Source organism: Salminus brasiliensis, chromosome 13, assembly GCF_030463535.1.
Source record: "Salminus brasiliensis chromosome 13, fSalBra1.hap2, whole genome shotgun sequence".
NCBI lineage: Eukaryota > Metazoa > Chordata > Actinopteri > Characiformes > Bryconidae > Salminus > Salminus brasiliensis.
Genome location: NC_132890.1, coordinates 21,183,838 through 21,202,806, shown reverse-complemented (window position 1 = coordinate 21,202,806; position 18,969 = coordinate 21,183,838). Strand labels below are relative to the sequence as shown.

General features: G+C 41.7%; 1 protein-coding gene across 9 annotated transcripts in view; it reads left to right on the top strand.

The window, feature by feature from the left end:
- Positions 1–740: 740 nt before the first annotated feature.
- Positions 741–18,969, top strand: part of ppfia1 (PTPRF interacting protein alpha 1) — a 73,384-nt gene continuing 55,155 nt past the window's right edge. For all 9 annotated transcript variants that reach the window (XM_072695761.1, XM_072695765.1, XM_072695764.1 and 6 more), the window contains exons 1-2: positions 741–1,575; positions 7,519–7,779. In XM_072695761.1, coding sequence (XP_072551862.1) covers positions 7,519–7,779 — 261 coding nt within the window. In that variant the 5' untranslated portion in view covers positions 741–1,575. The remainder of the gene's footprint in view (positions 1,576–7,518; positions 7,780–18,969) is intronic.

The window sequence follows — 18,969 nt, the reverse complement described above, 5'->3', positions numbered from 1 at the left end:
GGGGAAACACACCACTTAGGGTGTTCCTAAAACTACATTTACGTACCTGTGTAACATGATTCACTTGTAGGTACTAGGTTTATTATTCAGTTACATTTACATTGAAGGCATTTAGCAGATTCTCTTATCCAGAGCGACTTACAAAAGTGCTTTGCTATTTTCCCATTAGTTATTAATCCTGCTGCATAAACTATTGTTAATTTATTAGCAACTGTTTGCTTTGCAAAATTTGTAAAGTCCCACAGGCTTCTATTTTGGGGTCTACAAAAATTGTATGTTAATTGTGACAGTAATGTAGTTGTGAGAGTGAAAAATGGAAGTGTGAATACATCCAAACTTTTACACGGGTCCTGATCTTAGACACCATTCACTCCCATTAAGAGCTTGGGAACTGGCTGATGAACTGGATTGCAATATTTAACCATTAAATTCCCAGTTCAGGGGGCAGTATTAAGCTGCACTTGCTGTGATTAGAGCAATGGCGCCTCAAACGTTTGCCAGGGCCCTGATCTTAGATCAGTGTTCTTACACTGATCAAATAAAGCGTGCAACTGCGCTAATCAACTGAATAGGGAATTTAATCAATTGAATTAATCCACTTAAATGATCAATAAACAAACAGTGCCGCTAGGTGTCTAGGTGGGCCCTGTGGAAGCCATTTTCCTTACGAAGCTACGCACAGCCGGCGCGCTTACGTCACTGCAGCGCACCGCCGCCGCGTCACCACGCACGGACTTTTCGGGAGAGCAGGAAACTGGAGGAGCAGCGGGAGCGCAGCGAGTTATAAAGGCCGACAAAAAGCGATGATTTCGGCTTAGTTTGCGAGCTTTCCCGGCCTAAAGTCAGGACAACACCTCGCCGGAGGCGGAAAGTGGCGTTTGGGTGCCGTAGCCGGTGGTTTTGTTCTGTTTTTTGACGCTTTTTTGCCCTCCCTCCTTCAGCTCCGCTCTGCTATTCTCCTCGAAATCTGAGGAGGAGGAGGAGGAGGAGGAGGAGGAGGAGGAGGATGGCGGCTCGAATCAGCACCAGCTAAACAACTCAACTGAAGGATTTAATTGTTTTTATATGTTTTCCATGGATTTTACTGCCTTAAACTCCAGTTTGGATGCCCACAAGTGGAGCAGGAGCACTTCTATGCAGCCCGGGTCTCGGGTTTTAATCTGACCTTAGTTCTGAACTGAGTTTATTCAGGATAAGTCAAAATGCCTGGGAACGGTTTCAGAGTGTAGATAGTATCAGCTGTTGGATAGTACTTGAGTTGAACGCACCCCAATGCACTCCTCTGGAAGTCACTGAAGAGGAAAATGCCTCAGAGTGACTGAGACTTGGTTCTGGACCTGCTGCCCAACTCATGAGGTGACTGCCTGCCTGCCTGCCTGCCTGCCTGCCTGTCTGCCGGCCGGCCTGCCTGCCTGACTTTGCTGTGAATCCAGTCTGGATGGGTTCAGTGGTTTGGATGGCTGGGAGGAGAAGCTGCAACTGAAAGGCTTTATCATTAAAACTCTCCTCTGCTCCTGGTCTAGTTATTAGATCGGATTTCCTCGTACAGGCTACAACCACGTCAAATCTGCAAAGGTAAACACTGGTCCTAAGGACACATTGATGGGCTTCCAACGTTTAAAGGGGAATTCCACCCAAATTTCAGAAACGAAGCTTAATTCAGTGTTTAAGGTGAACACATTCATAGTGGAGGTTTGGTAGGAAAATGTGGTTCATTAGTGGAGAAACTTGCCAACTTTTGATTTCCTTACAGTGGTGGTGAATGGAACCAGGCGTCTGTTGCCATGACTGCAACGCCAATATAGCCGTTTTATTTACTGTCCAAACCAACCAGTGAGCCTGCACGTGTCTTCTTCTGAGATTTATATGGAAAGTTGATGATGGTAAATAGTTGGAAATAGGGGGGAAATATGTTTACTTAAGGGACTATTTTTTTGCTGCATCTCCTTGCATGTATCCTTCCATCAACATGTTAATAATGTGCGTTTTTAAGACCCAAACTTTGCTCAAAACTGTGATAAAGCAGAATCTCAGGGATCAGAAGGTGTATTATTGATGTACTATATAATTTGGTGTAATAACTTGATGTGAGGGAGATTTTAGAGTTGTCAAGACTTTTGGTTCCATTCACCACCACAGTAAGCACACCAAACCCACTCTCAATGACTTTGTTCACTTGTTTGTCTCTTTATGTCTTGTTCACATTTTTAATTAATTAAATTATATATATATATATATATATATATATATATATATATATATATGATTGAATTCACCCTCAAGTTCACTTGCACCAACTCGCATCACTTGTATGTGTGGTCTTTTAGTGCATATGCTGGTTCAGTGTCATTTTAAAGGAGTACGTTATCCGTCGGGTTCATCAGTCCTGCTGGAGTAGGTGCTAGAAAGGTAAGCGTGACTCTATGCTGATTGGCTGGTTTCATGCTCAGAAGTCACATGATGCCCAGGTATCCCGCAGGTACCATCTGTCAGTCCGTCTCACGTGAAGTGAAGCTAAAGCCCCTCCCCCTCCCCCACATCACTATTGTAAAGCTCTCTGCCTTTGACCTCCTTATGGCTGCGCAGCGACATCGCAGTCCATTTGCCAAGGCAAAATGAGGTTAAATCCCCCCCCCCCCCCACACACACACACCCTTCCTCCCTCAGGCCAGTAATTCTGTATCTCTGTTAGATGTGCAGGATTAGAGGGTCGGTGCTGTAAACAGCATCGTTCTCTTGGGAGTTCGCCTTGCGACGTTAATGTTGGTCAGGGACACAGGTTAGGGTCACCTTAAAGGAGAATTCCACCCATTTGTCAAATTTCCACACATTCAGGTGATGCTTGGAGGGCTGGAACACTGAGGGTTGGAATCTCACATTTGGTGTGAAATTGTGGTTCGTTGGAGAGAAACTTACACATTTCTTTACAGTGGTGGTGAATGGAACCAGGCGTCTGTTGCCATGACTACAGCATAAATATAGCGGTTTCATTTACTATCCAAACCCACCCAGTGAACCTCCACGTGTCTTCTGAGTTTTATGTGAATGTTGATGATGGTGAAACAGTGACAAACCTAAACAAATGCACTTTCTTTGGTGCACAATGCCCAGCACGTATCCCTCCACCATTTTAATCAAATGCGTTAATTAAAAAACCCCCAAAAAACCCAAAACAACGTATTGTAAATCCAAAATCTATTAAAAACTCAATGTCTCAGGCATCAGGCTGTGTATTCAGAACCATTGGTGTAAAAGCTTTCTGTGAGGGAACGTTTGGAGGCTTCAGACGTCTGGTTCAGTTCACCACCACCACCACCACTGTGAACAATTCTGACTTGTAAGTTTCTCCAGAATAGAGCCCAGGCCTGTAGAGTCTTTACACTGTGTGCAGGTCCTTTAGACAGTTGGCACATTCCCTTTACAGAAGTGGTTCCTTTAAAGGTTCTGTTTTTGATGTTCATGTATTTACTGGTTACACTGGTGCATTTTGTTGCCATCGGGTCCCAGGATAGCCCTTGTGTGAAGGTAATACTGGGGGGGGGGGACTGCGGAAAAAAGGGGGTTCTTCAAAGGTTCTTTAGAAATGTGGTCCTATATGGAACCATGGCAGTTCAGAGAACTATTGAAATGTGTACCTGGTTCTTTAGCTTCTTATCTATCTATCTATCTAGCAGTCAATCAATCACAATGAACATTTTGGATGCTATATACAACCAATAGATAAGTACCTTAGTAATGCAAGTTTCCTTCATATGGACAGGCCATGTATGCATTCCACCATCACAGTTCAAAATAGAACCATTGCCTTTACTGAAGAACCATTAAAGAACTGTGTTACAGAGTAATGAGTCATTTTATTCCAATTCAGTTTGAACCGCTTCTGTGGATCCAGTCATTTCAATGTTTAATAATAATAATTCAGAAAAGTCACTTGAACATAAGTTTTTCCTCAATAGTGAGGATATCTAGAACAGTTCAACTTTATGATGACGTAAACGTACTTTGGGAGGGCGAGTAGTATGAGTAAAATACCTCGGCAGCAGTTCTCCTGCCGCAGAACGCAGCAGTTTCAGAAGGGAAGTGGCTTTGGCGTGGGGTTGGTGATAAGTGGTGTTTCTGTGCCGGCAGGCTGTGAGTGAGGACGCTCTGATTGGTCCGCCTCAGTGGTTACCCGCGCCTTTAAATCTGCGCAAATCCACCTCACATGATTTCAGACTATGTTTGTAGCGGCTAGCAGAGCAGCAGCGCTTCTGAAGCTCACTGAAGCTTTAATGGAGCAGATCTGTCATCGGTCTCATTTACGCAACCTGGAATACCATCAATTAGTCAATCCGCATCGTGATCCCGGGGTTACGTTTTAAAATATTGTCAAAAAATCTTTACATACTGTGTTTTTGAGAATCGATACAGTATTAAAATAACATCACAATACTTCGATATCGATATTTTCTTATCTTATATGCACACCAGGCCTATATGGTACATTTTAGTTGCGTTGTGTTCTGCTCTTTTAAAGACCTGTTCAGGCCAAGAAAAAAAAGTGATTTTTTTAAATTGTGGAACCTTCAGACGTTTCAGATTTCCACTCTTTCTTTTTCTCTCCTCTCTGTCAGCCTTTATCTCTTTAATTGCCCTCCTTCACGAGTGCTCTTTAGCGAGGGAAGCTGTAGTTCACTATAGTTTCACGGTCATTCCCCAGCCTTTCAGCTCTGCTCCACCGTACATTTTCTTTAACCTCCCCGTTTATATAGTCGGCGGGCTGCTGCTTGTCATATTAGCGTTTGTGATCTGCTACGAACAAGATGAGCTGCTTGGCCGCCGTCTTGATGCTCATTTGCTTTGTCTGCAACCATGACGGTGGAAACTCTGATAGGACAGCCAGAGTAACACATCCATACAACGCAGAAAGATGTACGGAGCGCTGCAGTTGATGTGCAGATTTTAATGAAAAAAAAAACTGCACTTAGGCCTTTAGACGTATAAAACAGGAGAAGCACCCTTTATTGGATGTAAAAATATTATCGAGTCATTTTGAAGCATTTCTATTGGTCCGTTCATCATAAACTTTTAACGTAATGTAAAGAACAATCATCAGATACACATTATGTCAAAGTAATGCCAAATGTGACAGTGACATGTAAATTTAAATATTTTATGTAAATTTGCTTGCCTGTTTTGCACTTCATTCATTATGCATGACACGGTCCTGAATAACCCTTACTTCAGCATTAATGGGCAGGGTTCAGCTCATCATATCATGCTAAATGTTATGAATGCGTGACCGTGGTTCTTTGCCTGGTTAAATGGTTTTTCCATGTTTAAGGAAAACCTCTGCTATGTGGCTCTTTAGAGGAACCTTTTAAAAACCAAAAAGGGTTTCACTATTGTTATTGTTTCTCTGTGTTTTATAGAGGCTCTATTGCTTATAGTGTGGCTTTCTAAAAGGTTTAGCTGAAACCCCTTCTCTATAATATGTACATATACAATATAGAATAATATGACCTCCCCTGGTTTGGAACGTACTTGGCCAATTATACCAGCCCCACTGATCATATAGCGGCACTTTGTAGTTCTGAAACTCCAGGCTGTAGTACATATGTTTTTTTGCATACTTTGTAAGCCTTCTTTCACCCTGTTCTTCAATGGTCAGGACCCCAGAGGGCCACCACAGAGCAGGTAATATTTGGGTGGTGGTTCGTTCTCACTGTCAAGGCAGTGGGTTAGTGTGTGTGTTGTTAAACTGCTGTAATTTGAAAAGATGAAGAAATCGAAATGCTTGTTGGGATCCATTTATGGCCTCCAAAAACCAGGGAGTAATCGGTACAGTATGAAATATTGTTTGCGTGTAAGTGAGGAACTGTGTAGGGTTCCCATGATCTCTGCCATTTAGGTAATCTCTAACAGACTTGCTTAAGTGTTTTCTGATGCTGTGTTTCGGTCTCTGACCTGCGCGGTTTCCACAAACGTGCTATCGAGCACGGGAATGTGGATGTACTTTGGAACGCCAGTGTTGGGTCATTTGCTTTTCCACGTCACATGCCGGCCTCCGATCCATAGTGCAAAGAATTTTGACCTTTCTGTTTGTTGGCAGACTTACGTAAACATCAGCTGACTAATGACTACACTCTTAAGCAGAAAGGGTCCTTTGAAGTACCACGTTTGGTTCCACAAAGAACCGTGTTTGTAACAGAGGTATGTGAATGGAAAGGTCTAAAGCTTCATTTAATGCAGGTGTCTCGCACTCACATCTATTACAAACAGGGTTCTTTATGGAACCAGAAGTGGTTCTTCTGTGGCATTGCTCAAAGAACAATTTGAAGCACCTTTATTTTTTGAGAGGGTACGTTGTATTGGAAAACCGTTTTTTGATTTGCAACCACAGTAGAGCCCATGTTGTGCTATGTAGAACCACTTTTGAATGTTCTTTAAAAAACAAGCTGCTAAAAGGATTTTCTTTATAAATAAAGAACAGTTTACGCGTTTAAGCAATTCTTTGAGTCGTCATGGTTCTTTAGAGAACTGTTGATTTGATAAGTAGTAGTGGTCATGGTGTTTTCTTGGAAGAACCCTCTTTGTAAAGGTGTAACTTTTTTGGTACGATGTAGAATTCTTTTTGTAATAAAATTAGCATACGTCTATGAAGGCACTGGTCAGATCTAAAACCTAAACCTGGTTATGTACACCAGTCTATTTGCCAAATAAATAAAGATGTCAAAAATAGTTCTTTAGAGATCCCTGCCATTGAAGAACCATTTCCCTTTGGAATCTTTCAGTGGATGATCCTTTAAAAACACGTTTTAATAAATTCCCAAGAGCAACGATGATCTGCACCAATATGATTTGCCTAATGTGATGATGGAACCATCCATGAAAAGTTTTCCACTGGAGCGGGGAACACTTTGACCAGGCAGAGAACAATTTGAGCATAAGTTGCCGCGGTTCTTTTTCATGAGCCCTTGAGGAGCTTCTTTTTCAAGGGTACCGGCAAAGGACCATTTGAGTTAGCATGACCTTGCCTTTGAAGAATCCTCTTTTTAGCAGTGCCACTTTTTTCGGTGCTGTAGCTGTAGAACCAAACTGGGTGTCAAATGATTAAGGTGTTCTTCGGAGAACACTTTCATTGAAGAACCACTTTACCTTGGAAAATTTTAATGGATGATTGTTTTTTTTGTTTTTTTTTGTTATTAAAGAACAGCAACAATATGCACCAATCTAGCGTCCAAATATCATGGTGGGGCCATCTGTAGAAGGTTTTATACCAATGTGAAGAACATTTTAAGCTTCCATTTGGTTCTTTGGTCATGGTTCTTTACAGAACAGTTGCCTTTGCCTGCACCCCTAAGAAAAGGGCTTTTCAATGGTTCAGTAGCAAAGTTTGAGTTGACATGAGATTGTCTTTGAAGATCCCCTTTTTTTATATAAAGGGTGCAACTTCTTTTTCGGTTCTAGATAAAAGAAGAGTGTTCGTATTTTGATAGGAACCTTTTACTAATTCTCTTATTTCTCCTTGTCTGTTAGATGATGTGCGAAGTGATGCCCACCATTAGTGAGGCGGAGGTGGGGAGTAATGGGGGCGGACGGGGTTCCGGATCCCCCCTGCAGTCGGACTCTGAGGGACACTTTGAGTCCCTGATGGTGTCCATGCTGGAGGAGCGAGACCGACTGCTGGACACTCTGAGAGAAACCCAGGAGAACCTGGGACTCACGCAGGGCAAACTGCACGAAGTCAGCCATGAGCGAGACTCGCTACAGAGACAACTCAACACCGCCCTGCCGCAGGTAAGAGCTGGTGGTCAGATGCAATTTTGGTCATTCTCCTGAGGGGACCAGTTTATGAAAAGGTTTACATTCTTAAAGGAACTGCACAGTTTTTGTTATACTGTTAACTAGGGAGCACTGATACCACTTTTTCCTTTCTGATACCGATCAGATCAGATTTTGAAGTCTATAGCGAGAATCTATAGCGAGTACCGGTACCGATACCAACTGAGTTAAATACTCGATAGATGGCTATAAATCCTGATATTTATAGTGTTTCACATTTTTCCCCAAAAAGATATAATAAGCTTCAAAGAACAACATTTACTGGTTAACTCGGCCAGCCTGAGTTTAACACATCCATTAAACGCAGAAAATAGCAGTCTCTAACTGGGGGAAAAACACATTAGGAAGAAAGAAAGCAACACCTTAACTGTTAATAAAGGTCAGTGTAATTTTGTAGAGTTTTTATTGGTTCATTATCATAAAACTTTACATTAGAACTGGCGTAGGTAAACAAATATAATATGAAAATCTCTTTTTAAAGAAAATAGTTGAGATCTTGTGAGCTAGTCTGAAGAGCAAAGCACTGATTATTGGTTACCAAACCAGGTGGATGATGTCTAAGTAATAGTAGACTCTTATGAGGAGAGCTCTTGGGTCGTAAAACCAATACGTATGGTATTAATATTATTTGTATTGCGAGATGGACAGATCAGTGTTTTTGGGGCCAAGACTGATTACCTTTAAGTATGGCTGTTCGATCAACGATACCAATCGAGGCCCTGGCAGAATGCTAATGTTATATTAACCTTTCCAGGCCTTTCCATTCGTAATGTTCCGTCATTGACTCTCAACCACATTTAAAATGTTGTCAAACTCTGAACACTTGTGTGAGAAAACTCCTGACTGTGGAGCTCGGAGTGGAAACATGGCTGGACAGGGCTGCTAATCTAGTGCTAACGACTTCATCACCTTGGGCGCAAATCCTTCACCTTTCCTTGCAGTTGCCGTCCTGTCACTATTGGCTGTTTTGTGTGGTTAGTGGTATTAGAGATGGCTCTGCTGTGTTCTCATACTCGCTGTACTGGGCTGAGTGATGTCTCTCAAGGGTGGTATCAGGTTAGTGGTGTTTACTCTGCTTTTCCCAGAGTGGAGTGTGGAGTATAACACTGGCTTTAACGAGTGTCTGTAGCCGTGCATGAGCTTCTAGAAGTAGAACCCTGTGACTAAGAGCTGCTGAAATCCTGAATCTTGCAAATATGATCTGATATTCTCTCAGGATCGGTTACTTAGAGAAAAAATTCACATATTTTGTCTAAAATTGTCCGATCCTGATACATAGCAGATTGCCAACCCCCCCGCCCCACACCCCCATCTCTGGCATTTGTTGTAATATTATTTCACAGGGGACTAAAATCTTTCCACAGTACTGTCTGTATATATTTACTTGTTTCAGTCAATGAGGACGAAAGCCTCCACAGAGTATACCTGGCTGCTGCAGTGGCAGGTTTTGGGCTGACGGGGGGTATAAGCTGTATGGTCGTCGTCCTTAAGCCACTGGATCAAACGGAAGAGGCTGTAACTCTTCCTGCCCCTCAGCAGATGGCCATACCGATTGAGACGCAGTATGGGCCGTCTGTTGAACTGGAGCAGCTCAGGTAGAGCAGAAAGGTTTGAGAGTTTAGCTCGATGCCCACAGGTTTCATGTTATTGTGATTTGCTGTATTTCATGTATTTTTTAGAATTTTATTTATTTATTCTTTTTTTTTAACTTTATCCCTTACAATAAAACCAGTGGTTTTGATTACTGTGACTGCAGGACTGGTCCATGTACACGAGCTTTGCTCTGATTGGATGCTGTGCACTCAGAAGTCTGCCTGAAACACTTCTTATAACTTCAGAATGGGGTGTTTTAAAAGGGTTAATGTTTACATAATGTTTAAAACAGTACGCATATACTTAAGATACCTGAATATCGTTACTTTTATGATTTGGCAGCTTCGCTGATCACGACCTTAAAACTGTTCTGTGGTTTACATCCAGCTCTAAATATGAACCGGCAGAGGAATGGTCTACATCGACACTGATGCGCTGGTTGCATTGGTTGGCCAGAAAATATAAATAAGTAAACAAAAATATGCTACATTCTAAAATCAAAGTTCAATTGTAAAAAACAAACCTTGTTTGATTTTGAATTGATCACTTTTCTATGGGGTTTAAATTCTTAGTGTGTTTACATGGCAAAAGGTATTGATTAGCATTAAGTAATTGGCTGGTGTGTTTATTAGTTGTAACCAGCTAAAGCCCATTTTGACACTCCTGTGTTAACCATTGTAGTCATTTACACTGTTTGTGTGCATGTCTGTAGATTAGTACTAAGCCTTTTCCTCTTCTTTGTCAGGGAGTTTCCTCCTCAGGCTAAAGGTTGGATCATCAAAGATAAAGATAATAGAGCAGCTTTAATTATCTTTGAACTTCTCCTCATTAGGGCCCCCAGTGGGGTTACAAACGTGCTGTTTACTCTTCAGGGCAATATTTTTATTTGGAATTTATGGAAAATGTTGTCCTTGGTTTATGAAATACAACACAAATGTTAATTTCCACACATTGGCCTATAAATAGTAAAACCAGAAAAATGTAGGGTGGTCTCTTAATTTTTTCTGGAGCTGAATCTGCGAGATCAGTAAATAAAGGGTTATGTGTCATCAAACACTCTAAGTTGTTGAATAGGTGAGTTTTTTTTTTTTTTTTTTTTTTTTTTTTTTTTCCCTCCCCACACTCTCTGATCAAAAACACTGAGTTCAAATCAAGAAAATGTTCAGAGGGATCCACTCGTGGAATTGCTAGAAGGGCAAATCAAAACCCCTGTTGTACCACAAAAGACCTGGCAATGTTTAACGGAATGGTGGCGCACTGTTCTACTGTGCAGCAACACCTGCACAAATATGGTATTCCTCATGAAATCACTCATCAGAAGAAAACCCTTCCTGCGCACCCACCACAAAATTTAACATCTAAAGAAGCCTGATGCGATGTTGGAAATGAGTCCTATGGACTAATGAAGGTAAAATGGATCAAAGTTATGATGGGAGGTAAAAGGTTGCAGAATTTCTTGAAAAGATCACATTTCTAACTGTTAAGCATGGGGGGCGGATTGATCATGCTTTGGGCTTGTGTTGTAGCCAGTGGTGCAGTTTTACTGGTATGGAACGGGATCTTTTTTTTTGATGCACTCTATTTTGATAATTTCTGATAAAGAATTTTTTTGAATTTGTAAAGTTTAATTAATTAATTTATTTATTTATTTATTTATTTATTGTTCTTGTTTGATACCAATAATATCTGAATATTAGATATTGTGATGTTGTTGGGCAGATTTCTAAAGGGCTAAATGCCCAGATAGAGTTTGATGAGCTAGCCTAAGGAGATTATTAGTACAGCCACTCCAACTCACCTTAAAGGTATTCAATGGAGCTCACTCCAGCACTCCAGGGAACCCTACAGCCCAACTCCGGGTGCACTTGACGTTAGGGTCATGTGCTCATGCCTGCTCCAGACCGTTGGAAAGGCTGTCCGGATACTTTTGGACATGTAATGCTGCAGGTTCATAACTGCAATGGCATGAGTGCTGTTGAGTAACTCTAATCAGGTGTTAATTAATCAGCCAACCCCTGCTTTACTGCCAGCTCCCTACAAAAGCAGCAGGTTATCCTCATGCGCTCAGTTGACCTCACTCTCTGAAATAACTCTGCGCTAGAATTAGCCACGCAAATGTGGGACTCGCAGCTCTTCTGAGGAAATGCTCATCACCTCTAAATCTGCCCAGTCATGCCTCCAGGGTGCTTCTGTGGTCTGTGGTAGGATCCACCCCCGTGCTTAATAGTTAGGGAGGTGTTCTTTGCATGACATTCTGCACTCTTTATTTTCCAAACCTTTGCTCGTTGTGGCCAGAACATTCTACAGGTCATTGGCCCACGGACCTGTCCAAAACATGCCAGGTATGTTTAGATGTTCCTTTTCAAAACCTCTGATCCTAAATGAGGATTCTAAATGGTGAGGTTACAGAAAAGGTCACATAAGTGCAGGTGTCGCTGCACAGTAGAACAGTGCACCACCACTCCAGAGTCAGCTAAATCTTTCTGAAGGTGAATTGCAGTCAAACTGAGGGTTTGATTGGCCTTTCTAGCAGTTCTATGAGCAACCCGGTCTGAACGTTTTCTTGTTTTTCCAGACCTTAATTTTACTTTCATCCTTTCTGTTAACTGCTGGTTGTTGGTTACATCACAAAACTGAGGAACCGGCTACCTGAAAATCTTCTTATAGGCTTCTCCTGCTTTGGGGACATCAGTTAGTTTAATAGGCAGTTGCTTAGAGCAGCTCATAGCTGCTGGTTGTTGGGACAGGTTTGAGGAGTCAGAGTATTAATAAAGCTTGGACAATTGTATAATCAGTATCAATAATTGATTGAGCAAGCCATAGCTCTGACAAGCTAAATAGGGTATGAAACTCTTGGTAAAGTCTAAGAAAAATCGCTTGGTGTCCAAACAGTTTTATGACGCTTCTTTAACTAGCACCAAGTTTAACTCCCTTAACTATTTACAGTAGAGCCCAAACCTTTGCATGCCACTGTAAAGTTCATTTATTGAAAGGTTCTATTGAGAACCAAGAGTGATTCTTCTGTTGCATCACTCTAACGAACCCTTAATTCGCAAGTGTAGTGGAGAAGGGCCATATAAAAACATTTGCTTATGTCTGCCCATATTTTTTATTATTATTATTATTATTATTATTATTATTACTATTATTACAATTTTTGTTCTCTCCTCCCCTCCTCCATCTCACTTGTGATGACCGTTGTGTGCTGTTGTAGGATTGGATTAAATTTGATGACTCTGTTGGTGCTTGTCTACAAACACAGACACACGACTCCTACGAAGTGTTATTTTTGGAAATTGTCTCTTCAGCTCTTCTACCCTCCCTGGCAGAGAGCTTATTGATTCAGCTTCTGCTGCGACTGATAAATGGATCCTCAGAGAGTGAGAATGCCATGCGGAAGGCTGGAGTGTCTGAGGGGGCCGGAAATGTGTACCGGAAGAGGGAAGCTAATTTATGTGCGGGTTGTTTTGCTGCTCTGCAGGGATTTGGTAGGGATGGGTAGAGCTACACTCCTGTTCAAAACTTTGTCATCATTTCTAGCTGTGTGGATTTATGCCTGAACTTTACACCTGAAGATATTTTGAAAAGGTTTTTACTACATTAGTGGTTTTTGGAGAGAAACAAAATGTGATAACATTATAAACAACGTAATTATCTGTATAAAATCCTTTTCTGTGACTTTTTTTTGTGCACAAGGTGGTCTGGGTATTATTGTATTCATAACCAGAGTGAAGCTCTAGTAACATTTTAATATTTGTTTCAGGCTTATTAGCAAAATTGACAAATTTTGAGATGCAATAAACTAATCGAACAAGGCCAATTTAAGGGCTTTCTCCGATTGACGAGCGCAGTCTCAGAATTCTTCAACCCCTTCATGACATGCGTCTTTAGTACTCAGGAGAGACCCTGTAGCCGGTTTGACCTGCTGCAAACGTGATGCCTAGCTAGACACCAGCTTCTGGCAGCGCTTCTGAGGAATCTTAGCCCATTCCTCATGGACAATGGCCTCTGGTTCTAATATTCTTGGGTTTGCTGCTGCAACCGCCTTCTTCAAATCCCACCAAAGATTTTCTGTGGGGTTCAAGTCAGGCCAGTCTAGAATGAATAATTGTTGTTATTGTTATTGATGTGTGTAAATTGCCATATTCGTACAGGCTATAAAGGGGAAAACCCAGCCATTCAGTTCAAATGAAATAAAGGCTGACCTAGATTCATATCCGAGAGATCATATCAGTGGGCTACATAAACCCCACCCCCCAGTGATATACCATCTGTTTATCATTCTTTCATCCAAGAGTGCAGTAACTGAAATCATAGGATAAATTCCTTTCCGTATAACTACATTTTTTTTTTTTTTTAAATTGTCAATCAACTCAGAACTGACCCAACACCTTACTGGTGGTGATCTTTCGTTCTGGATGTTGATGCTAGTAGAACTTCAACCCTACCTGGGCTACAGTCTAGGCTTTGGCGGACACCTGTAGTTTTTATTTGTATTTTTTCTGTATTTTTAAAAGTGTTTTATTGATTCTGGCTTGTTCACAGAAACCGAAAGGCTAGACCATAATAAATATCAGTGAAACGGTGAAACTTGATACACTATAGTTTCTATGCAAATACACTGCACTGAAGTCTAGACACACTAGTAGTGTCTATGTGGTGTGTGTGTGTGTGTGTGTGTGTGTGTGTGTGTGTGTGTGTGTGTGTGTGTGTGTGAGTGAGTGAGAGAGACTGGTTAAAGAGCATGGACAAACTCCTCATTTCCTTCCGTTCCCGGCTGGAGCTTTTTAAATAGATAACTCTCTGCCTTTTTTCCTCTCTCTCCCTTTTTCTTTCTCTTTTCTGGGCTTTTAGAAAGCCCAGCCGCAGGCCTACACACACAGGGAGGGGGAGCTTTGAATGCACTGCAGTGCGTTCAAAGCTCCCCCTCCCTGTGTGTGTGTGTGTGTGTGTGTGTGTGTGTGTGTGTGTGTGTATCTCTCCTGAGGAATGCATACACATTCCTCAGCACAGGGCTGGACACCTCTCGGGGTCGTAGCTGGGTGCGGCGGGGCTTTTTAGATGATTTTGGGAGGGTGTGTGTCTTACCTCCTTAAAGTGACTCTGAAATCTTACCAGGCATTTTGAACCTTCTCAGCTCCTCTGTGTTTCTTCTCAACTTAAAGGAGAAGTTCCGTGACCAGTCACAGTATTACGATTGACCCCAGATGCGGCAGATCTGGCGTGAGCTAGTTGAAGAGATGCTAGGTTAACATTGCTAACAGACACTGGACTGGATTGAGATGAGACTGGTGACCGAGTCCTAGTCCAGTGTTTGTTAGCAATGTTAACCTAGCATCTCTTGTTGTAAATTAGGTCCACATGTCTGACACCAAACAGGTCTTGGCTGATCAACTGAATCTGGGGTCAGTGATGAATCACGTTACTTGGCTTGCCTAAACTTTATGAATGATTGATTTTTTTTATTATTTATTATTTAATATTTTATTATTATGGAATTGGAATATTAAAATATTTAAATATTATAAATAATTTAATGATGAATAAAATAAAAACACTGTTTTTAAACAAAGGCTGCATCCTGGCTAGTTCAAGTTAATGGGTTCTGCTTGCTCTTTCTGTTTAAAGCCAAAATGTTGTGCTGTTAGTGACTGTGCTGTGATAATCACTATACTGGATGATGGGCTCTCTGTGTGTATGGAGTTAGCTGCGTAAAGTAGGGATGCACCGATCCGTCCTTTTCTGTTCTGATACAGATACCGATACACAAACTTGGCGTATCTGCCCATACCTGATACCGATCAGATACCATCGTTGAATTAATAACCCATATACCTGACCATCTGGGAGAGACGTAAGGCATCAGGATTGACTTAATCATGGGCTGGACCTCAGCACAGTGTTGTCTAGGCTCAGGACTTTTATTCTGAAAGTCTAAAGAGGAGAATAAAGAGGATCTAGCAGCCCCTCCCTCCTTGGTTCTCCTTATATGGAAGACAAGTTGGATTAGTCACTGATAGTTGAGGACAGGTCGAGGGAATGCTGGTTAGATAGGGGGAGTCTTGGTATGTGTATGATGTCTGTAGGATACTCTGCTCCTGTGTTATGAAACCTAGAATACCGGCTGTGCGAGAATCGGGTTCCGTGAATGGATCGGCCCTTTGGTTTAGACTAATTATCCGATACCCGATCCAGCTAATTTTGTTAGTAACAAGACCGATATCCGATCCTAGTATCAGATTGGTGCTTCCCTAGTTTAAAGCCTGTAGTGAGAGAAGCATGTGGACGGAGGCGGTAGAGTAATATTACAGGACTTTACATGAGTAGGACTCTAGTTACACAGTTCTGGAGGGAGGACCTATGCAGCTCCACCAAAGTTTCATGGTGCAAAAACAGCATTCTGGCCCGGGCTGGGAATGACTGATGCCATTCTGCCGGTTACATACAGTTTACCAGCAGCTTGATATTGAAGCTCATATTTCAAGCTAGAAAGGCTACATAGTGCTGCTTTAACATGAGGCCGGTTGCCCTAACTGCTAATTCTGTAATGGCAGCTACTAGCTGGCCACTCTTGGTTTTCGAAACCTCCAAAAGCTCAGAGTTCGGCCTAAAGATTTCATGTGTCTGGACCCTGGTGAGCAGTGTGGATCCTCCCATTCATGCTGAAGTTTCACTCAGGCTTTGTGAGACTGTTTCTCTGGCCAGTTCTCACCAGTGTGTGTGTGTGTGTGAGATCCTTTTCTCTCTAATTGGGCTAGCAGGACTGTTCTGTGGTGCAGTGGAAGGCTGTGGTTTGGGTTAAGTGTGTAAGTGTAACAGCTCTGGGCTTAGCCGTCTTTAACCCCCGTCAGCACAGTGAAGCTTTGTTTGGGTGGGAAAACTGAAGCCACTTCACGTGATCTTGATTTCCCCTCCCCTCTATTTCTTAATACAAAGACATGGTTCTCAGAGTGGGATCCTGGGACCCCTGGGTGTCTATGATGTATATCCAGGGGGTCTGCAGGGTTCCCCTCACTGACCCCCCTCCCCCCCGAGCCAGTATAAACTGTGACATGAGCTAAAAGAGGTTGCTGTTTAGTTGCCAAGCAGAAGCTACAGAATCCCTATTCCTTTGGCGTTGATAGTCGTTACTGTGGTATCCTACCACTGTGGTTGCTAGGATGTTGCTCGGTGGTTGCTTTGGTACCATACATGGTTACATACATTCAGTTGCTATGCGGAAACAGTACATCCAATCAAAAGCTGTATATAAGCACACCATTCCTGATCATGTTGAACTTTCCTATTTGGTGGTTCCATGTCTGCAGGGTGAGCTAGCCCTTATTTGAATAAAACAGGCTGTTACTGTGCCTTTAAGACTGATTTATGTGTCTGAGCTCTGTTCTGATTGGCTGCCATGTACAGTATAGGACTGCGACTCAAAAAGAGTGGAGGGATACGTGGATGTGTTTGGTGTTTGACCTAACAGGAACAGTTTAAAGCCGGCTGTTTTGGACGTTTGTTTGATTCAGGCTCTTGAAATTGAATCAGGCTTGTTTGTGGTTTCCTGTAGAGGATGACATGTGGCTACTTAGGATAAATGAGCAGAAATCTACATGAATGGAAATTAACTCATGTTATTTTGTCTTTAAATATATAGAATAGGTAAAAACAGTGGACACCATGAGGAAGCCTGAATCTGACCCCTAAACCCTGATAGTTCCACGTACCTGATGCTTGAACTTGCTTTACTGGTGTACTGGCATGTGTGTTTGTGTGTGTGTAGTGGTAAGTCTGTGTGTTTGCAGTGGAGCTGAGCAGCAGTGTCGAGGGGGACTTTATTGATTTTACAGTGAAATCCAGTCGGAAAGTCTGACAGACGAATTCTCACAGCTTTTTATTTTCCGTTTGGTGGAGGTATGAGGGTCCAGCGCCAGCCGTCATTATTTGCACCAGCTGCTGCTGTACACGTATTCTCGCTCTCGCTCTCGCTCTCGCTCTAGAAACACTGGCACAGGAGTGATACTGATGGTGAAAGCCGCCGATACAGCCCCAGTGGGAAGCCAGTGTCTAAGTTAGCAATGGTAACCAGAACTAATACATAGCCAGGCTAAGTCCTGGCCAATAAGCCAGAGGAATTTAGGTCACCGTGATGCAGCACAGAGCATTACAGGTTAAATATAGACAGTGTTTATATATAAATATAGGCTGTGTTCCAGTCTCACCATATACAAACTTCTGAATCTGACCAATTTCATATCGGCCTGATGGCCTGGGTCTGTCTTTAAGCCCAGCCTGTGGAGAGAGGGGCAAGCTGGAGTTTACTGAATGGACAACACTGAAACTGTACAGCTGTTGGATGTCTTAAGGCTGTCGTTTTCATTTGGTTGAACTTTCTGTTGATTTTGCCTAAATTAGATTTACTAGAGATTGGTGGCGGTATGAGTTTAGTGTTTGTTAGCAATGTTAGCCTAGCAAGAAGCACACCTCTGATACCCAACATGCCTTGACTGACTGACTGAATCTGGGGTCAGTGATCAATTATGATGCTTAGATTTTTCACCAAATTGAATGTTTGTCTGTTAAGATATAGTCAAGGTCACACACAAACCTCATATGTCTAAAACTTTTCAAGAAATGGAATAACATTCATAACTTCAGTATGAAATTATTTTTGCTGGTCATTTTGAAGCATTTCTATAGGTCCACTCATCTTAAAATGTACAGGAACAGTATAAAGAACAACTCCCAGATTCCAGATAAATGTTTTTTTTTGTGACGATATGTAGCGATGGTGATGATAGTTTATAATTAATTAATAAACTTATTCTAAATAGTTGTGAAACAGTTTGAGGTACTGTGCTGTTAATGTTCTATAAAATTGTTATATTGAGAATGGGAATGATGGAAATGCCCTTATTCCATTACAGTCAGTTCACATAATATACATATTGTACATAATAGGGTTAGGCAATTGTATCAAAAATAAATAGTTGACATAATCTTACCCATGTTGTGTTTTATACTGTTAATAGTTATTTATTATTATTATTATTATTATTATTTTCAATTTAAAAAACATGCTACAGCTTGTGTACTCATGTGGCGTCTTGTCCAATCAGCAGCATGGAACAAGCCAACTGAACAACTCTATTAGCTTATAACTTTTCACTAATCGTAAATGAGAATTTTTATTTATTTATTTATTTATTTATTTTTATTATATTAATCGTAGAACTGATTTGGGGACGTATAAACCAGCACTGCTTTTAGTCTTGCACTAATTTAGTTTCTGCTTCTCCCTTGTTTCTTCACTTTTCCAGTTATTGTGTTGAAATATGGTTGATGAACCCCACTGTAGCGTTTCCTTTCTTTTCTTTTTTTTAAGCTAGCTAATTGTAATTTATCGCTGATGATGTCATCATGATATGCTACAGCTTTATCAAACTGCTTCCTGTGATGGAGCCAGTTGTCCTGCGGGACAGCAAGCACTTCCCTCAGCGCAGCAACCGGAGCTTCAGCGTTATCAACCCTGATGTCGTCAGAAAGGAGCACTTATGATTTTCAGCTCTT